This window comes from Medicago truncatula, chromosome 7 (genome assembly GCF_003473485.1).
Source record: "Medicago truncatula cultivar Jemalong A17 chromosome 7, MtrunA17r5.0-ANR, whole genome shotgun sequence".
NCBI lineage: Eukaryota > Viridiplantae > Streptophyta > Magnoliopsida > Fabales > Fabaceae > Medicago > Medicago truncatula.
The window spans coordinates 14,090,437-14,109,710 of NC_053048.1; the positions used below are offsets into that span (position 1 = coordinate 14,090,437).

The 19,274-nt window shown below is 35.4% G+C and overlaps 3 protein-coding genes across 3 annotated transcripts; all 3 read right to left on the bottom strand.

Annotated features, from left to right (window-relative positions):
• Positions 1-13,088: 13,088 nt before the first annotated feature.
• Positions 13,089-13,766, bottom strand: LOC11443055 (uncharacterized). The gene has a single exon (XM_024769454.2). The coding sequence runs from the start codon at positions 13,584-13,586 to the stop codon at positions 13,089-13,091; it is 498 nt and encodes a 165-aa protein (XP_024625222.1). The 5' UTR covers positions 13,587-13,766.
• Positions 13,755-14,732, bottom strand: LOC112416593 (putative uncharacterized protein DDB_G0274535). Its single transcript, XM_024770844.1, has one exon. It carries the CDS (start codon positions 14,730-14,732, stop codon positions 13,755-13,757), a length of 978 nt encoding a protein of 325 aa, XP_024626612.1.
• A 2,035-nt stretch (positions 14,733-16,767) lies between these two features.
• Positions 16,768-17,663, bottom strand: LOC11427566 (F-box/kelch-repeat protein At3g23880). Its single transcript, XM_024770845.1, has 2 exons — positions 17,529-17,663; positions 16,768-17,415 (listed from the first exon to the last, which is right to left on the bottom strand). Exons 1-2 carry the CDS (start codon positions 17,661-17,663, stop codon positions 16,768-16,770), a joined length of 783 nt encoding a protein of 260 aa, XP_024626613.1.
• Positions 17,664-19,274: the final 1,611 nt, after the last annotated feature.

Here is a 19,274-nt window from a genome sequence, read left to right on the forward strand (position 1 = left end):
TTTGATTTGACAGCTTACTGTGACGCTGACTACGCTGGAGACAAACTTGAAAGAAAAAGTACAAGTGGAACATGTCAGTTTCTCGAAAATGCTCTAATCAGTTGGTCATGTAGAAAGCAAAATACTATTGCTCTATCAACTATGGAAGCTAAGTACGTATCAGCCGCCAACTGCTGTTCCCAGGTATTATGGATAAAAAATCAACTTGAGGATTTCTCAATAAGGTACGAAAATATTCCCATATTTTGTGATAATACGAGTGCAATTAATTTATCAAAAAATCCCATCCAGCATTCAAGATCAAGACACATTGAGATTAAACATCATTTTATTAGAGATCATGTTAATAAAAAGGAAATTGAATTAATTTTTGTTAACACTGAAAATTAACTAGCTGACATTTTTACTAAACCTTTAGTTGAAGATCGCTTTAATTTCATTAGAGAAAAATTGCATATTACTAAAAAATCTAGTGTATAATTGTTCTCCAGATCAATCTCAAAAACTAGTTCCCACTATATCTCTATACTTGCTCCCCACACATCCTTTAATCTTCTTGTTTGTGTGTTATTTGTTTTTAATCTTTTTATTTAAATCAAAATCCCTTAAAAACTCTCTTGTCACACTTCCCAATGGCATCTTTGCAGCCAAAATTTAATGCAAAAAACATCATTAGTCTTGAAACCACTCTCTAACACAAAAAACAACCATCAATCACTCATTACCTCCCTCTCTCTTCATTTTCAAAAATCACTCTTCTTCTCTCTAAAAATATGTCTTCTTCTCTTCATCCTTCACACAAAACTATCCAAAACAAATTTTCTTCAAATCATGGCAAGAACCAAAGGAAGAGGAGCCAAATTTCCACGCCACAAACCTCCCTCTCCCTCGCCGGAACGATCGCCGTCGCCACCTTCTCCTCCGCCTAAACCAAACTCGTCGTCATCATCATCCTCTGCACCTCTTCTAACCCCACCTTCATCCTTCATGGAAGAATGTCCAGAACCCTCTTCTCAACCATCGCCAACCTCTTCTCCAGAACGCTCTTCTACTCTCAAAACCCCTTTTGAAACCAACCATTTAGCCATCATTGTTCACCCCTCCTTTTTAAAAGATCTTCCCTCCTTCACACCTGAAGATGATCCAATCCAAGTCTCTGAGGTTGTGTTTGAAGAAATTCCAAAAGTTTCTACTGAAAACCAAATCGTTCACACTGAACCACAAAACCCTAAAACTAAAACCACAAAATCCGACCCCATTAAAGCTAAAACTGGAAAAGGAAGTCTAGCAAGAAGAACGAAATCTTCTCAATCAAACAGAACAAGGAGATCTCAAAGGTTGATTTCTGGCTTTGGAACACGCAAACCACAAATCAAAGACACAAATGTGTATGAAATCAAGGATTCTGATGAAGAAGATGAACAAGAAACACGAGTGGCTTTTGAAACCATTCCAACTCCTTCTCCTCAAAGAACTCCACCAAAGCCTCCTACAGAAAAGCCAACTCCTAAAAATAAAGGAAAGGGAAAAGCTTTATCTGGATCAACTGAGAAAGTTCCTCCGAAAAAAAGAAGGGTGAATACTCAGAACATAAACATTTCAGTCTCACCAATAATTCCCTTTATGGAACCAGAAGATTATGAAATCTTCAAGGATAGATGGGCTTGTCGTCCTGTTGTAGTAGGTCGATACTTTGATTTCGCAGCTCTAGCCAGTGAGAAAATCATGCTGAAAGACGAAACTGATCGTTTAGGGTGGACAAAATTTTTTCAAACTCGAGAAAGGCATTATCCAAAAATGGTTCAAGCTTTCTTCTGTCAAGCAAAGGGTTTTGCAGAAAAAAGTCTCATCATCTCAACCATCAAAGGTATAAAAATCGAACTCACTCCTGAGAAATTAGGTAAAATTTTGTCTCTTCCCATTGATGGAAACTGTGTTTATGGTGATGATTGGTCTCAAAAACTGTCTGTCAACTTAGATGACTTTTACAAGAAAATTTTCATTCCTGGCACCACTGAGCATGTCTCTGCCAATCTCTTGCCTATTCCTAAAATGTTTCACAATATGTGTCAATACAATATTTTTCCCAGGAAAGGCAGTTTTGAAAATATTTCCAAAAATGATTTTATGATCATCTATCATACTGTTTTTAAGGAAAGAATAAATCTTCCTTTTGTTTTGATTCAACACATGATTGCCACTTCCAAAACAAAAAATCGAACCTTTTGTCTCCCTTATGGGATGTTATTATCACTTATGTTTATAAATTTTAAGATTCCTCTTGATGATGAACCTTCCATTTATGATATTCAGATTTTCAACACTAAAAACATCAAACACATGAAAAAAGATTCTGAAGAGTTTTCTAAAAAAACTCTCAAGCGAAAAAGGGAAGAGAGTGGTCTTGAGGACCTTTCTCAAGCCGTTCGAAATTCTGCAGTGCTCTCTGCAGAACAACCTCCTGATCGCTCTCCTGTGCTAGAAGAGCATGGTGTTCTTTTATCAAACTTTCAACTCAAGCTGCTTCCTTTTCTGCACTTGATGCAACAAATGTTTTACAAAGTTTCATTTCAAAACCAATCACTGCCACAAGAGTCTCAAAATTTTCTCAACTCTTTATTTCTCCTCCTAAGCCTGACTTGTCTGCTCTTTTTAAACCTGATTCTGTGTCAATATTCTTCAATCAACGTCCCTTTGAAACATCGGTTCCCATGAGTTCTTTTCGTACACTTCAATCTACTTGTCCACCTTTCAAAACTGATGGTTTTCGTCCCACTCAAAGCTTCTCCACTGATGAGAGACCTCCTAAAAGGTCTATAATGGAAAAGGACGCAAGTAAAATTAGGGCTGACATTCGTAAGCTGTTTGAAAATCAAGCTACCATGATGAATCATATGAGTTTCAACACTTTCAATGACATTGTGTATAGGAACTGGGTTGGAAAACTTATGGGTGCTAACTTTGAAGTTCCTCCTCCCTTTGAAAATCCTTTTGCTGTTCCTGTTTACAAGATGCAGGTTCCTCTATTGGGCTTAATAGTTTGAGATAGGTGTTCTGGACTGATCTGGTGTGATCAAGACCTTATAGTGTTGGTTAGAAGTTTCTACCAACTGAAAACTATAGTGGATAATCTCACACGAAGTGTGGGGACTGGAAGTAGCGGATTGGGTGAACCAGGATAACTCTCCTGTGTTATTTCTCTCTCTCTCTCTCTCTCTCTCTCTCTTTATTTTTATCTTGACACAATATTCACACACAATCACACATACTTTATTTGCTTATCTCCAGAACACTCTGGTCCCATTTAAATCTCTACTATATTAATCCAGAGTTCTCTGGTCCTTATAATTAAATTATTACTTTAATAATTTCTTCCAGAACACTCTGGTCCCGTTTAAATCTCAATCATATTAATCCAGAGTTCTCTGGTCCTTATAATTAATTAATTACACTGCTTCCAGAACATTCTGGTCCAAGATAAAACAACTGCATAATATTTAACTAAAGTTTAAATTCAGCATAATATATTGTTTTATTACTCTTACTCTCCAGAACATTCTGGTCTTTAACTGAATCTTTATATTTCAGCCATATATTATTTGCTTATTCTACTCCAGATCATTCTGGTCCTAAAATTATTACTTATTTGACTAACATATCTTAACCAAGAAATTTTCTTGAGTATAAAATTTAATATAAACTTTCAGGAATAATTTAAAAAGGGTCACAATTCAAACCCCCATTTCTTGTGACATTTATTGCTACTTCAGTGATGATTGGAGACTTACCCGTATGTTGGAATTTTTGAGATTCATCTATGTTGATGTAATAATTGATTCATGACATGTATATTTGGATTACTCTGGTTTATATTCCGCTGCGACTGTTGAAGTTTATATACATGTTTATGGTTTTGAATTTTTGTATGATGGCGTAGTCTCTATTTCTTGAATAAATGTATTATTCGAATGTTTAATTGTTTTAATAGAAATAGGAGTGTAACACTTATCACCATGGGGAATCATGTCTCTGGGCAGAGGATACTTTGGATTGTCTTTTTCAACCCTAGAAGATGTGAGAAAGGTAAGATCCTTCGCCTCTTGGAATCTTAGTGCTGGGTTTCTGAAATTGTTTCCCTAGACAAGAGACTTTAACCCTAAATTGCAAGCTAACTCTTCTGCTCAAGTCTGGGTAAGAATCCATGGTTTGGCTCAAGAATATTGGAGGAAGAACATCATCTTCTCAATTGCTAGTGGCCTTGGATCTCCTATTTGTACAGATAACAATACTGCAAAGCCTATGCAGAGCGCACGTTTGGACAGTTTGCTAGGGTTTTGGTTGATATTGATTTATCTCAAACCCTAAAACACAAGCTCTTGGTGGAAAGAAAAGGCTTCGCCTTTTTTGTGGAAATAGAATATGAAAATATTCCTGCATATTGTACTTATTGCAGGTTGATTGGTCATCATATGGATTATTGCAAGAAATGGCATGGTGAAGATGATTTTGTTCAAGACAACGAAACCCTTGCAAAGAAGAAACCTATCAGAGAACCCAAAAAAAATATTTGTCCAGAAAAAAGATGGGAGACAAGAACAGGGCAAATTGAAAGAAGTGATTGATACAAAGAAGGAAGTTGTAAACTTAGAGGATGAAGTTGAGGGAAACACATATGAGCAAGCTGCTGTTGTCCTACAAGCCAGTGGAAGTTCCAAACAAGGTTCCTGAACCTGCAGAAGTCTTCAAGAGCCAAGATGTTCAATTAGAGGCAGAAATTAATGCTAACATTGATGAAGAGGCACACAAGAGCATTACCAAAGATAATGAAACAGATAGTACACAAGGTTCTTTTGTAGATGCCACCGTGGATAATAATGACAATCTGTCCACTAATGAAGAAGTTACAAGTGCTCAAAATGACATTTCAACACCTGAGAGAGTGGCCAAGGATATGGAATTTTTGCAACAATCATGAGCCAACTTTACAGAGAATGAGGATGCTGAAACAAACTTGCTTAAAGACAACATGGTTCTAGCCATTTCTTGTAAAGTTCTATTCTTTCTCTCTACAACCCCATTTTGTTGTGGAATTTTAGGAGAAGAGAATTCATGGACAATTCCATGTTTTTCACAAAAAAGTTCAAATGGCTCATTTTCAAATTCACCGCCATGATCACTTCTGACTTTTAAAATTTTTATTTCTTTTTCAGACTGTATTTGAGTGCAGAAGCTATTGAATACATCATATGCATTATCCTTGCTTCTTAGGAATTTTACCTAAGTCCATCTGCTATAATCATCAACAATTATCACAAAGTGCATCTGAATGATAATCAATGTTAGGTAAGCCTTTAACAAGTTGTAATTTACTAAGCTTAGAGATTAATCTCCAGTTAACATGTCCCAACCTTCTGTGCCACATCCATTTCTTATCATTCACTGATAGAAGACAAATTACCTTCTGATCAACCAGTTCAGAAAAGTTAATTTTATAGATATTCTCTACTCTATTTCCCTTGAATTTTATGGATTTGTCATCCATTTTTATTACTGTGCAGCTGCTCTTTCCAAACATCACATCATAACCATTATCACAAAACTAATTGATACTCATAAGGTTATGTTCAAGACTATCTACTAGCCACACATTATTAATAGAGATAGAGGAGTTACCAATAGTTCATGTACCAATAATCTTGCCAAGTTGGCTGCCTCCAAACTTCACATTTCCTCCTTCTTTTATTGTAAGGGTGAGGAACATAAACTTCTGACCTGTCATATGCCTTGAGCAACCGCTGTCTAGGTATCATGATTTTTTATTTACTTTTGCTCTTAGACATATCTGCAATATTTACATTTTCAGATTTAGGTACCCATTGTCTTATGGGTCCTTTGAGGTTAGTACTAGAAGTTTTACTCTTCACTTCTTGTACCTTGTGCAGAGAGTTTGATTGCTTCTGGTTACTCAGTGCCTTAGGTTTAATACCTCTTGGTTCTGGTTCCCAAGCAGCAACAACTGTTTTCTTCCTCTGAAACTTAGACTTTAAGATACCAACTTCTGGCTTTAACAGACTCTGAGGAACAAGTTCTGATCTCTTTAGAATCTTAATCTTTGAAGTCTTAGAATCAGAATTTATCATTGTCTTTGGCTTATAGTTCTTTGGCTTTGAAGTAATCTTAGTCTCAGAGCTAGTAGCTTCAGGTTCTGACTGAACAACAACTTCACTCTTAGCACCTTCAGGTACAAAGAAGGTTTTCAACCCTTCCTTGATGCATTCACAACATGCTTTGAGACTGATTTCATTTGGTTTCGCTTCTGAAAATCCAATCCCTTTACCATTGTTTCTATAAATGCTATAAATCATAGAAGCAACTTTGCTTCTGTCAATACCAGACATAATATACTCCTCAAGAGCAATTTCTTCTTTACTTAAATACTTTCCATTACACTTTTCTTGTAGCTTCTGACAAAGATGCTTGAGTTTTTCTTCATAAGTTATACAAATGAAGTCAAATCCTCTAAGTCCTTCTTTAGAAGCTTTCAAATCCAATATAGTTTATTCTTGTTGTTTCATCAAAACAACATATCTTTCTTTTAAATCTTTCAACTCATTCGTTTTGTATTCAAAATGTGTAAGGAGTTCTTTAAGAGACTCAATAAGTTCTTCTCTAGGAATTTTAGAATATACCTCATTTTCATCTTCAGAATCTGAATCAGAATCTGCTTCTGAAGCCACAGTAGCCACTAACCTAACATCTACTTTAGCATCTTCTTCAGCCTCTTCCTTTTCAGAGTCTGAATCATTGTCTAAATCTTCCCAAGTTGCCATTAAACTCTTCTTGATCTGCTTTATGAATTTCCTTGTGTTGAAGTTTGACTTCTTTGACTTGTTCTTTGATTTCTCCTTCTGAAGATCAGAGCAATCAACAATGAAATGTTCATGCTTCTTACAGTTGAAGCATCCCTTCTGATCTTCTTTATTGGAGTTCTTGTAGCCACCTTTCTTACTCAGAAACTTCATGTTTTTCTTTGCCATATACTCAAGCTTGTTGGAGAGCATAGCCATCTTCTCAGTAGGATCTTCATCAGAATCTCCATCAGGTGATTCTTCTTCAAATTCAACAACTTTAAGAGCTTTTGATGACTTCCCTTTAGATGGTAGAGCAATGGATTTACTCTTCTTAGAAGGTTCATGTTCATTAAGACTTATCTCATGAACTTTGAGAGAGATGACAAGTTCTTCAACACTTAATGTGTTTAAATCTTTAGCTTCCTCAATAGTAGTCACCATTGGTCTCCATCTTGCAAGTAAGCTTCTTAGTATCTTGCTCACATGATCAGAGGCTTCATAGCTTTTCTTCAGTATTTGAAGTCCAGAAACTAGAGTCTGAAATCTTGAGTACATTTGCTCAATACTTTCATCATCTTTCATTTTGAACAACTCATACAGATGAACAAGCATAAGAGCTTTTGTTTCTCTTACTTTCTTACTACCTTCATAGTTTGCACAGAGAGAAGCCAACATTGACTTAGCAGTAGATTTTTCACTCATCTTCATATACTCTGCTTTAGGTATAGCTTTGACAAGTGCTCCTCTGATTGTGTGATGCTTCTTGTAAAATTTCTTCTGAGCAGGAGTATGTTTTCTTCTATCAACAACAACTCCTTCTTCATCAACGACCAAGCCACCTATATCATCTTCTAGCATGTCCCATAGCTCTTCATCTAAACCCATGAAATGACTATAGAAGTTGGTCTTCCACCAGGAAAATTCTTTAGGATCTCCATTGAACTTTGGAACTTTTCCATAGTCAGATTTCTTGTTGTTACCATAATCATATGGAATAGCAGTACTAGTACTGGATTTAGGTTCCACACCAGACATGGTTTTCCCAGATCTTTTTTTGTTACACTGCTAAGTGTTTTGACAACAGACCAAGGCTCTAGATACCAGTTGAAGGTGAGAAAAATACAAGAAGGGGGGGGGGGTTGAATTGTGTTTGCTTTTTCTTCTTTTTCTCTTATGCTGAAAACACTGATCAGAAGCAGATAGAGTTCTACTTCTGAAGTGATGTTCAGACTAGATGCAGCAGATAAAAACAGAGAGAGAGAGAGAGAGAGAGAGAGAGAGAGAGAGATAGAAGAAAGACACAAAGCAATTATACAGGTTCCTTCCACAAACCGGAAGTCAGTCCTGTCCCCCTTGCACTTCTAAGGAGAGTTCACTATGTAATATCTGATTACAATTAATGCTCACTGCTAAAACTAGCAAGAGACTTCAAATGCTCAAGCACAACAACAAGAGACTTCCTATGCTTCTGAACACAATCAAGATACTTCTAATTCTCAAGCACAACTGCAAGAGACTTCTAAAATCAAACAGAATTATAAAGAAAAATATTTGAGGTTGAACACTTGATATACAATCAGTGGTGTTCACAATTGAACTTTTGATGCAGAACAATTTTGACAGAGTTTAGGCGCTTTCAAATTGTTGTTGAGTCTTGCATTTCTCTAAGTTTTCACTCCTTTATAGAGAGGTGTAGAAAAGAGACGCTGTCACATTGCCAGCACATCAAAATAGAGTCGTTTGAAGTTTTGATCAATCACCAATAATCTTTTTCCTGATATGGTTATTGTCCTCTGAAGGATCAATTTCAAATCCATTCCCAGTATGTAGGAACATTGTTGCAGGCGGAGCTGTTATCCTTGTCTTGTAGCAGAGACACAAAGTGAGTAGTGGAGATAGTGGTTGTACACTTCGTACAATTGTACTTTGTCAACGCTCTTCAAAGAATAAGCATCTAATGCCTTCAAATCCTTTCAAAATAGTCGTTGCTTCACTCGTCGAGTCTTCTGCAATGCTTAGACGAGATTAAGTCCATTGAACAGCCTTTGAAGCTTTATGTCTTGCAATTCCTGATGAACTAGAGCTTCTCATGATCTTCAGCTTCTGATGAGATGCTTCTGATGAACTTGCTTCTGATGATGTCATCACTTCAGGAGCACTTTGACTTCAGAAGCACTTCTCTTCAGACGCTTTAAGCTTCCTTTTTGTTGATTCCTTTGCTCTCTTTTGTTCTTCCAGAACCTATTTAAGATGTCAAATTTATGTCTATGGTCCTGTACACTTGAACAAATATTAGCATATCCAATTGACAATTTTTAATACCTTGTTATAATCAAAACTCTCAAAGGGTAATGTTAAACACATTTTGTTCCAACAGAGGTAGTGGTTGTACCACTTCGTACAATTGTCCTTTTTCAACGCTCTTCAAAGAACAAGCATCCAGTGCCTTCAAATCCTTTTGAATTAGTCGTTGCTTCACTCTTCTAGTCTTCTGCAATGCTAGGCGTGATTAAATCTTTTGAACAGCCTTTGAAGCTTTAATTCTCTCTCCTCTTCTGATGATGTTCAACTCCTGATGAAAAACTGCTTCTAGTGATGTTGCTTCTGATGAACTTGCTTCTGATGACGTCATCACTTCAGGAGCACTTGACTTCATAACCACTTTTCTTCAGATGCTTCAAGCTTCCTTCTTGTTGATTCCATTGCTCTCATTTGTTCTTCCAGAACCTTTGCTTTAAGGAGACACTAAATTTTTGTATATGGTCCTGCACACTTGAACAAATATTAGCATATCCAATTGACAATTTTTAGTATCTTGTTATCATTAAAACTCTAAAGGTTAATGTTAAACACATTTTGTTCCAACATGCATATGTGGCCAAGGGCGTGCAGCAGGTGGAAAAGACAAATGGTGCTCATGCACATTTTAGCTGGTTGATGGAAATTTTCAAGGAACGTCTTCAAGAGGCATTTGATGCTGGTGATATACATGAGATGCACCAGAAGCAGGACCAGTATCTCTGCATCTATTTGCTCTACTTGGTGGATATCACACTATTCACCGACAAGAGCGCAAACTATATGGATGTGATATGTTTGAGGTACTTTAGAGACCTGGATCTTGTATCTGATTATGCATGGGGAGCAGTTGCCCTAGCACACTTGTACAAGTAGCTTAACAATGCCTCCTATTATAAGATCATACATGTGGCAGAATATTTGACTTTGCTGCAGGGATAGATAAATAATAATGGATTTTGTATACTTATATCTTGTTGACTTTATTGCAGGTTTGGGTATTTCAACACTTTAAGGGAATCAATGCCTGGGATGCATGAGGTGGATATGAGAACAATCAACATCCACGTTCCATGATGTATCTACCGCTGAAGGATTAAGCTTTACCAAATTCTTACCGTTAGATATGTCATAAACTCAAAAACAAAGCATAGGTGTTTCAAAAGTTCAAGGTTATATACTGAAAAAATAGGTCATTCCACAACTTATATGTAACCTAATGAGAAACATGGAATGAACTATAAAACCTCGCATAAAACACAAATAATCACCTTAATTATCAGTTAAGGTCACATTCTTGTTTACTGATTCAAGTAACAACACGAAATCAAAACTATGAGCATTCGATTGTTTGGATAACCATTGTCTTTACCTTATATGTCAGATACATAAATATTCTATCATCAACTGTTATTAAAATATATGCATTGCATCATCAAAGCACTAACATTTGTCACTCATAAAAGAGTGTTAGACATGCAACAACACTATACAAAATACTAAATTCAACCCCTACTCGTTGCATGGACAATTTGAACAATTGCATCTTATCTTATAAAAATTATTCCTAATAGATTTTCTATAATGAACAATATTCTATCATCAATGGTTAATAAAATTATTTTTAACCTCAAAATGCAAAGCTATTCCTAGTAACTTTTCCAAAATCTTTTTTTTTCCAAAAAGCAAGGAACTCAAGTGTAAGAACTTCAAATCTTACAAAAATAATCTCGAAAAGAAATATCTAGATTCTTTTAATCCAAAATCTTTTTGTTCAAACCTAAAACAAACGGACCCTTAATATTAAGACACATAAATTCTTTATAGCTGCTAATTTCAAGTTTTATTTCACCAAAATTAAAATACATCAATGTTTGAAAAACACTAAAACGTTGTACCAAAAAAACAAAAAGAAAACACTAAAACTGATTTATTTATTTTTTATTATTGAAGGAGGAAAACACTAAAACTGATAGTTACATCAATCCTGCTTACATTTTGAATACATTAGTATTTAAATTTAAAATTATATTACCAAATTTTCCAAATATGGTACAAAGGTTGAAGATTGAAAAAAGGGTTAATAGGTCTTTACCCTCTGTAATATAGGTCATTTCTGATTTTCTCACTGTATTTTTTTGTTTGATTCAACCCCCTGTATGACGCAGTACGGAAGCGTAGGGTTAGCAAGCGCTAAACCTAGATAGAAAAGAACAAGTTTGCAAGCGACAAACTTGTGAAAATAGGGTTGCAAGCGACAAACCTATCAAAATAAGGGTTTCCGGAATCCACCAGAATTGAGAGAAAATCTCAAATAATTTTATTGAATCAAAAAGTGTCTCTTAGGATACATAAGTTCTGCTTATATAGTGAAAGAAATAACAAACCCGTGGGCCAAAATAAAATAAAACGTAATAATAATAGAGTTCTAGAAAATTACTAAGATTTGACTAAATAATAAATACTACTAAATTACTAATAAAACCCTCCTGCATCAGTCTCGTCCACCTCTAAAGAACTCGACCCGAGTTCTCATTCTAATAAAGAGATTCTCATGCATATGTTGGCTCCTCCAATAAACAAGAGACCACCCTCCTGGATCCCATTGAATGAAATAATGTGGAATTGGTGAGCATGTGATCACTAAAATGTTTTAAGAGCTTCAAGGTTGAAATGAGTCCCTTGCTGCCAACCCTTTCTTTCACACCAAAACTTGCCTCTGTCAAATACGAAGTTGAGCAATCCATGAAAGGTGAAGAACATTTTCCAACAAGCTTCATTAACAGCAACTACATAGGAGAATTGAATTCTCTTGAGTATTGTTGGTCCATATAGAATGATGAATAATCAATCATAATGTCAATGAAACCAATTGCTTTCGCAGCATGGCTTCCAAGTGGACCTGCAGATATAGTGTTAACTCTGAGTCTTTTCATTCTACTAGTTTCAAAAACAAGCACTCTTGTATCACTTTCTAAAGCAGCTGTAGCAGAACTCATATTTGGAGGTTGTTGTGGATCACTATTTGTACATACTTTGCCAAGTTGTGCCATCTTGAAAACGTGATCAATTGGATAATTATCTCCAAGCCTAGGGTCCACCGGTTTTTTAATACCTTCTAGAGGATGTGGCTGATCAAAAACTTCTTCAAACAAAACTACAACGCCCTTTAAATCAACACCATCAATTCCAACAGATTGTTCACATACCATTAATCCAACAATGTTCTCACTAATAACTACTATAATTCCTTGATGTCCAAATGCATGAAAAGTCATGTTTTTATGATCAATTCCAGTGACAATAAAAACATACTTCAGTTTATGATTTTGAAAACAATAGGGACCATATTGTTTCAATGTCAATGTCTCGAAGATTGAATTCAATTGGAACACTCTATTTTTCCGATCATATGCATGAAATTTCTCTTGAATCCCCGCACAACCATGAATATGAAATGAATGATAAAATGACGAGGAACAAAAACTCATGGCAGCAACTCCACGACAACATAAATCAGGTGGCTTAGGAGGGGGTGGAGGTTGTGCCACTTTCACAATTAAGTTATGTTGACGGATTGACGGTATTTGCACTGTAGAAGGAAGTAAAACATCATATGATAGCAGTTTGTTCTCATTCACGCTACCATCTGTTTTTGACAAACAAGAAAAATAGTTTGTGTTAGAATCAGAGCCAACTGCTATTGGAACTGCTCCATACCTTAAAGCTTTGAGTGGGGTTTCATCAGTAGGATCATGAAAAGACTGACATAATATAATGTCTGATCCTGCGAATAATAAATGTGACAGAGCTTCATCATATGAACGCACAAATTTAATATCATCAACATCCTCGAATTCCATATGAAGTGATTCTAGTGCCTGGTTCAAGTCTGGTCTTTCACTGGTCTCCATAAATATAAACTGGACATTGTGCTTCTTAGCATTCAGAATAATATCCTTCATTTTTTTTTTCATCAATATCAGCTCCTTCTGAAAAATTGCATCCAACAAGAATAGTAGAAGAATGTTCAGATAACCCGAGCCGCTGCAGTAACGCAACTTTGCAAACAGATTTTCCATTGTTATTTTTAGCATTAAAATTTTCTGGAAGAAAATAGTCTGTTGAAGGATCCCATGTTGATTTCTCAAATCCATAAGGAGCAATAGATAACTTGTCCATCTCAATATTAGCAGACTTGTCGACATATCCAGCTGCCGCAACATCAACATCAATTAGCTCCATCTTCACCCCTTTAAGTGCCTCTAATGTTGGTTCAATATCAAGCATATGCAATATTACATGTTGATTTGTGCCCAACATCATCCCTCTTGCAATCATTGGAGCAAGTGCATCACCAATTTGTCCTTTGGTAGTAAATGAGAAAGGCAGATTGAGTGACGATGTGTGGACGACATCAGGTGGTTTCGGTGGCATGCAATCAGGTGATTAGATGAGAATGGTTTAAAATTTACCTCACTTAAGCATTGCAGATTGGAGGGAACCTCATAACATACAAGCTTCAACATAACAATGGAATTCGAATCAACGTCCACAGCGAAATTGAAATTGACTCCCGAATTTCGGGCAACAAATTCGTTTAGTTCATGACCGCAGTAAGTTCAGCAACGACAGCGGCATCGATCCACCGGGATCGAAACATTTGAGACAGTCGAAGCTTAACAGAACTGATTGTGCAAACACATTGAAGTGGTTAGGTGAAAGTAATTGAAATTTTACCTCACCCAATTGTTGTTTTGAATAGAAAGTCGTTCCTATTGGAAGAGTGTTGGCAATCTCTTGACGGGTGAATCTGAAGTTTGACCTCGGCGTTTGTTGTTTACAACTGAAAGATTCCTCAGAATCTTCAACAATTTCATTATCTTCTACATGTTTTGCTGGGATCCGAGATTGTTGGGAATCACCCTGTGAATTTTCAATGCCGAGCAGTATTGATTCAATGAGAATTGCCGTTGAAACAGAAGATGGTTGAGAAACTTCGACAATGTCGTGAACTTCCTCTTCACATTCCTCCGATAGTGAGACTTCAGGTGGTATGTTAGACCTATTTGATGACAATTCCTTCTTGTACTCTTTTTCAAAACGAGATGTTTTGATATTGCTACGAATATCAGAATTAATATATGGAGAACTTGGGGCTGAATTGTCTGTTATGCCATAAATGCTAGAGAGGGATGTTGTCGATGAATAAAAGTCAGATTTATATGTCAAGCCATCAGAAAAACACGGTTCTGAAAGTGAAAAAGCAGGACTTGCACATACGCTACGAACCTGAGTAAATTGAGAGGTGTCATCTGAGTTTTTATTATTCTCGTTGATTTTAGTTACAACAGCAACTTCTTTCATCTTTGAAAAACTCGAATCATTGATAATTCGATTATTTCCCTCATGAACCCTAATTGGTTCACATCTCATGTTCTGATTGTTTTTGTTGTTGTAGTTGCGGTTGTTGTTGTTGATGTTGTCAATCTTAGCTGTCAACGCCGTCAACTGATCTAAAAGAGCTTTGGCGGCCGCATTTAAACTGCCAAACTCTGCCCTCGTAATCGGTTGATCTCCCATGGCTGATCACGTTAGGGAAAAGAACAGGAGAAACCTGCTCTAATACCAACTGACGCAGTACGGAAGCGTAGGGTTAGCAAGCGCTAAACCTAGATAGAAAAGAACAAGTTTGCAAGCGACAAACTTGTGAAAATAGGTTTGCAAGCGACAAACTTGTGAAAATAGGTTTGCAAGCGACAAACCTATCAAAATAAGGGTTTCCAGAATCCACCATAATTGAGAGAAAATCTCGAATGATTTTATTGAATCAAAAAGTGTCTCTTAGGATACATAAGTTCAGCTTATATAGTGAAAGAAATAACAAACCCGTGGGCCAAAATAAAATAAAACGTAATAATAATAGAGAGTTCTAGAAAATTACTAAGATTTGACTAAATAATAAATACTACTAAATTACTAATAAAACCCTTCTGCATCACTGTATTTTTTTTTTATTTACCCCCTATCATGTCATTCAAAAACCAAAATTTCTGAGAAGTGGTTTTTGAATGACCTATTAGGGGGTATTCTAATTTCTTTTTATTTACCCCCTAATAGGCTAAACAATAACGAAATTTTTTGAAAAAGAAAATTGTTTTTTGAATGGTCTATTAGGGGTACATAACAAACATAAAAAATTACAAGGTGTAAATTCGGAAATGATCTATATTACTGGGGCTAAAGCCTTATTAACCCTTCTTAAAATTTAAATTTTGTAATTTGCAATAATTAAAAAATTATTGTATCCAGTCTTCTAATGCTTCCAGCTGATGGTAGGCAAGAGTTTCTCATATAGTAATAGTTTCTCTCTACATGATCACTAATGCTAAACTTACTAAGTATGTCTCCAACTTCACTACTGATCCTACTTTCTTTCAGTTCATTGTAGAAACTTGCCTTGCATTATGCAATTCTCAATAAGTGCCTAGAAACTTGTCCATATACACAACCAAACTTGTGCATTCAAGCTATATATAAGGATAGTTATATACAATATAACACCTTTAGATTACACATGACGAAACTTTTATTATCAATTAAGATTATTATTTTACAGTTTAATAAAAGTATCACTAAAATATGTAGTAGAAGTCTTAACTCAACTGGCAAATGCCGAACTTGCAAGACCGGACGTCGTGACCCAGGTTCGAACCCGGAACCTCACAGTTGTATGAGTTTAATTTCAGTGGATTACTAAAAAACAAATATCACCAAGACATATTGATATCATACAACTCACTACTGTGAAACTTAACCATATACAACTATAGAAATATTGATATCATATGCAAAGATTATACTCAACTGACTCATAAAGAGTTGAAAATTTTCATTTGCCTTTACGCAAACATGAGTACTATAACTAATGAGTAAAACAACACAGTAATTAAAGCAATAAGTAGCTACAAATTTTCCCTTAAAACCCTAAATAGACATCAATAGGACCGTTAATATCTTGTATAAAACAAATACCATAACTAATGAGAATGTAGTTGCAATAAGCCTCTTTCATTCTACCATCCTCACATGAACCATTAATAATGTTGGATTTTCTTGAAGTTGACTTTGTAGATCTATAACTCCAAAAGCATTTTTGGTAGGCAAGAGAATAAAACATAGTTACAGAAATGAGTACTAAACTTGGAATTCAGGTCAGATAATTGATTCATCATGTCTACATCAAACTTTGAAGTAAAGTAAATAAACACAAAACCGAAACAAGAGTATGTGAATCAACACAAATTCAAATAAGAATATCACTAGATAAGGACTTACATTCAACAAGTATATCGCTAACAAATTGAAACCAAGCTTTCGACATAATTGTTTATAGAGAACCAACGTATTTCTTTGTGTACTGATCTAGTTTTCGCTACCCGATTATTTCTCCAATTGTAGAAAATTGCTCGGTTTTTCAGGTCGTCGTGTGCGAATACCAATGTACCATCATTCTCATAAAGGTTGAAACACGAGAAACCAGGTTTGAAGTTCATCTTAAAATTGCGATAGCTAAATTTAAGGAATTGAGTCCAAGACTTTTCGTCTCCAAATTTTGTCATTTTCCATATAACAAAATTGGTTTTCGGGAATCCATCAAGAAACAAACACCAGGCTGTACATCTTGTACAGACCTATTCGGAGTACTTGGAGGAGGCCGCAATTGTGTGTGTGTCTCTGTAGCTAGATCAAGCGAAATAATCACATATTTTCCATGATTACCGTCGTCAGTAATAACAGCCAACCAATTAACAGTGCAATTTAAATGTACACCACCGAACTCCCTGTTATCATAAGAGAAGTGAAGAACCCTTGCAGGAAAACATTGAATATTTCGCCAAATATTATTTCCGAAAGTAAGAACTCGCACCCTCGTTGTCAAGTGACTACAATATTGTAAGGCCACAACCTTATACACGTCACTTGAATTATCATAACCCATTGTAAACGTCCAATATTTCAATCCATACGTATCATCACGAAAAAACCCTAATTTATCAGATATTTTTCTGGTGGCGGGATTCCAGAAACGGAACCACATCTCAGCGGGAGAATAACCGAGCAAGCAGACCAATCCATTGCAGGAACCAACAACATGACGACAGTCCTTGTCGATCAGTAGATAGTAAGGATCCTCAGGAGGGGTGAACGAAGGGTTTTCAAGTAAATCACCAACAGAAAAAGGTATGAAACTGTAATCACCTTTCTGATAAGAGACTACATAAGAGTGTGAGTGTCGTGCAGATCGATGAAGGTGGATTTTAGCTGGATTTTAGCGAAGTTAGAATCACAGATGAGAGTGTTCCATGACTTACTAACACACTTCAACTTCATCAATGGTTTCACCGTAAGCCAGGATAGGATTTCAAAGATAAGGTCGTCGGGGAGGATTGCTGAATGAGAGGGATTGGAGTGACGGCTACGACGCCGCGACTTTGGTGGTTCGTTTTTCATGACAGCAGCAGAGATATACGATTGAAACCCTAATGTGTTGGGAGAAAATATTTGATTCTTCAGCAAAGTACGTAAAGGTGAAGTACTTAGAGGCAAAAAGGGTTGGGCTTTATTTTAGGGAAAAAGAGTCGGGGCTAATTCCACTTTTTAAAGATCGTATATGATTTTATTTTAGCAATTATATTTTTGAAAAAAATTAGACACTAGATAATAATAATAAAATATAATATTACCTGTACAAAAAGAAAGCATAATGTAAGTGTGGGATATCTTTTAAGAAAAAATTAGAGTGTATTGATAATCCCATAAAATATAAAGTGTTCACTTTATTTTTTAAAAATTATATGAGTTGGGTCTTGAAAGCTCATGAATCAAAATTGTCTACAATGTTTGGAAGAAATACTTATATATTAAAAAAATTATAGCAGTTTTCCTCCTAACTTTCACGAAGTTGTAATTTTGGTCCCCTAAAAAAAACAACTACAAAACCGCCTCCTAAGTTTTGCAAGTGCAGCAGTTTTGGACCCCAAGATCGAATTTTGGTCAAAAAATAATAAATTATAAAATAACACTAGCACCTCGTTTAGGGTGCCATATCAGCGTAGACTAAGTCAAAATTGGCACTGGGACCAAAACTGCCACAAATGCAAAACTTAAGGAGCGGTTTTATAATTTTTTCTTAGGGATCAAAATCATAACTTTAGAAAAAATAGGGTGCTAAAACTGCAATTAAACCTATATATTACCTCTCAAAAAAAAATAATTATCACATTAACTGCAGAGTTAAATTGACGGGACAACTCCTTTCTGACCAAATCTATTTTCATAAACATATGTGGTTAAATGAGAAGAAAAAAAAAATATAACAATTGTATTATACGGTGTTTGTGTCAAAATAATTTTTCTTATTTATTTAAAAACATACTTTTTGTTAGTTAGATTAATCCTTTATAAAAAAATCTAAAAGTGTTTTTCTTTTACTCATGGTGTATTTTCATACCAAAAAAATATGTTTTTTTCTCTCAAATTGTATGGTATGCCTCAGGTTGTTTTGTGGATGAGAAAAACTTCTTCTGGATTCACTTAATCTAAGATGTGAGTTATCTATTGCAATATATAAAGGGAATATAAGATATTTTAGGCGATTTTTTATTGTTCTAGTTATATCCTTAAATAAACTTGCTTTTAAGAATGTTATATTGATCTTTCAAAAAAAAAGAATGTTATATTGATGTTTTTTAAAAAAAATGTTATATTGATGTTATTGAAAAAGGTAAAAAATTCATTATATTTGTGTTATCCCGTATTTTATCTTGTGCATTCGACAGGTTAAAAGAAGGTTCAAAGCTGCAAAAATATCCAACTCCACGTTACAAGTTGTTGAGTTCGACAAATAGCATTCGACAAAAGCCATAATTTGACAGGCAATTAATTCAGTAAAGAAGGTGGTTTCAAGTGTTCAGATACGTGGAAGGCATGCAGTTTCTGGTCGAAGACGTGTAGTTTTTAGTAGTTTAGGTTTTGCAGTTGATCGTATCTGATCAGAAGTTAACTGCCAGTGCTATTTAGTGCGTTTGTTGCTATGTTGGAACAAAATGTGTTTAACATTAC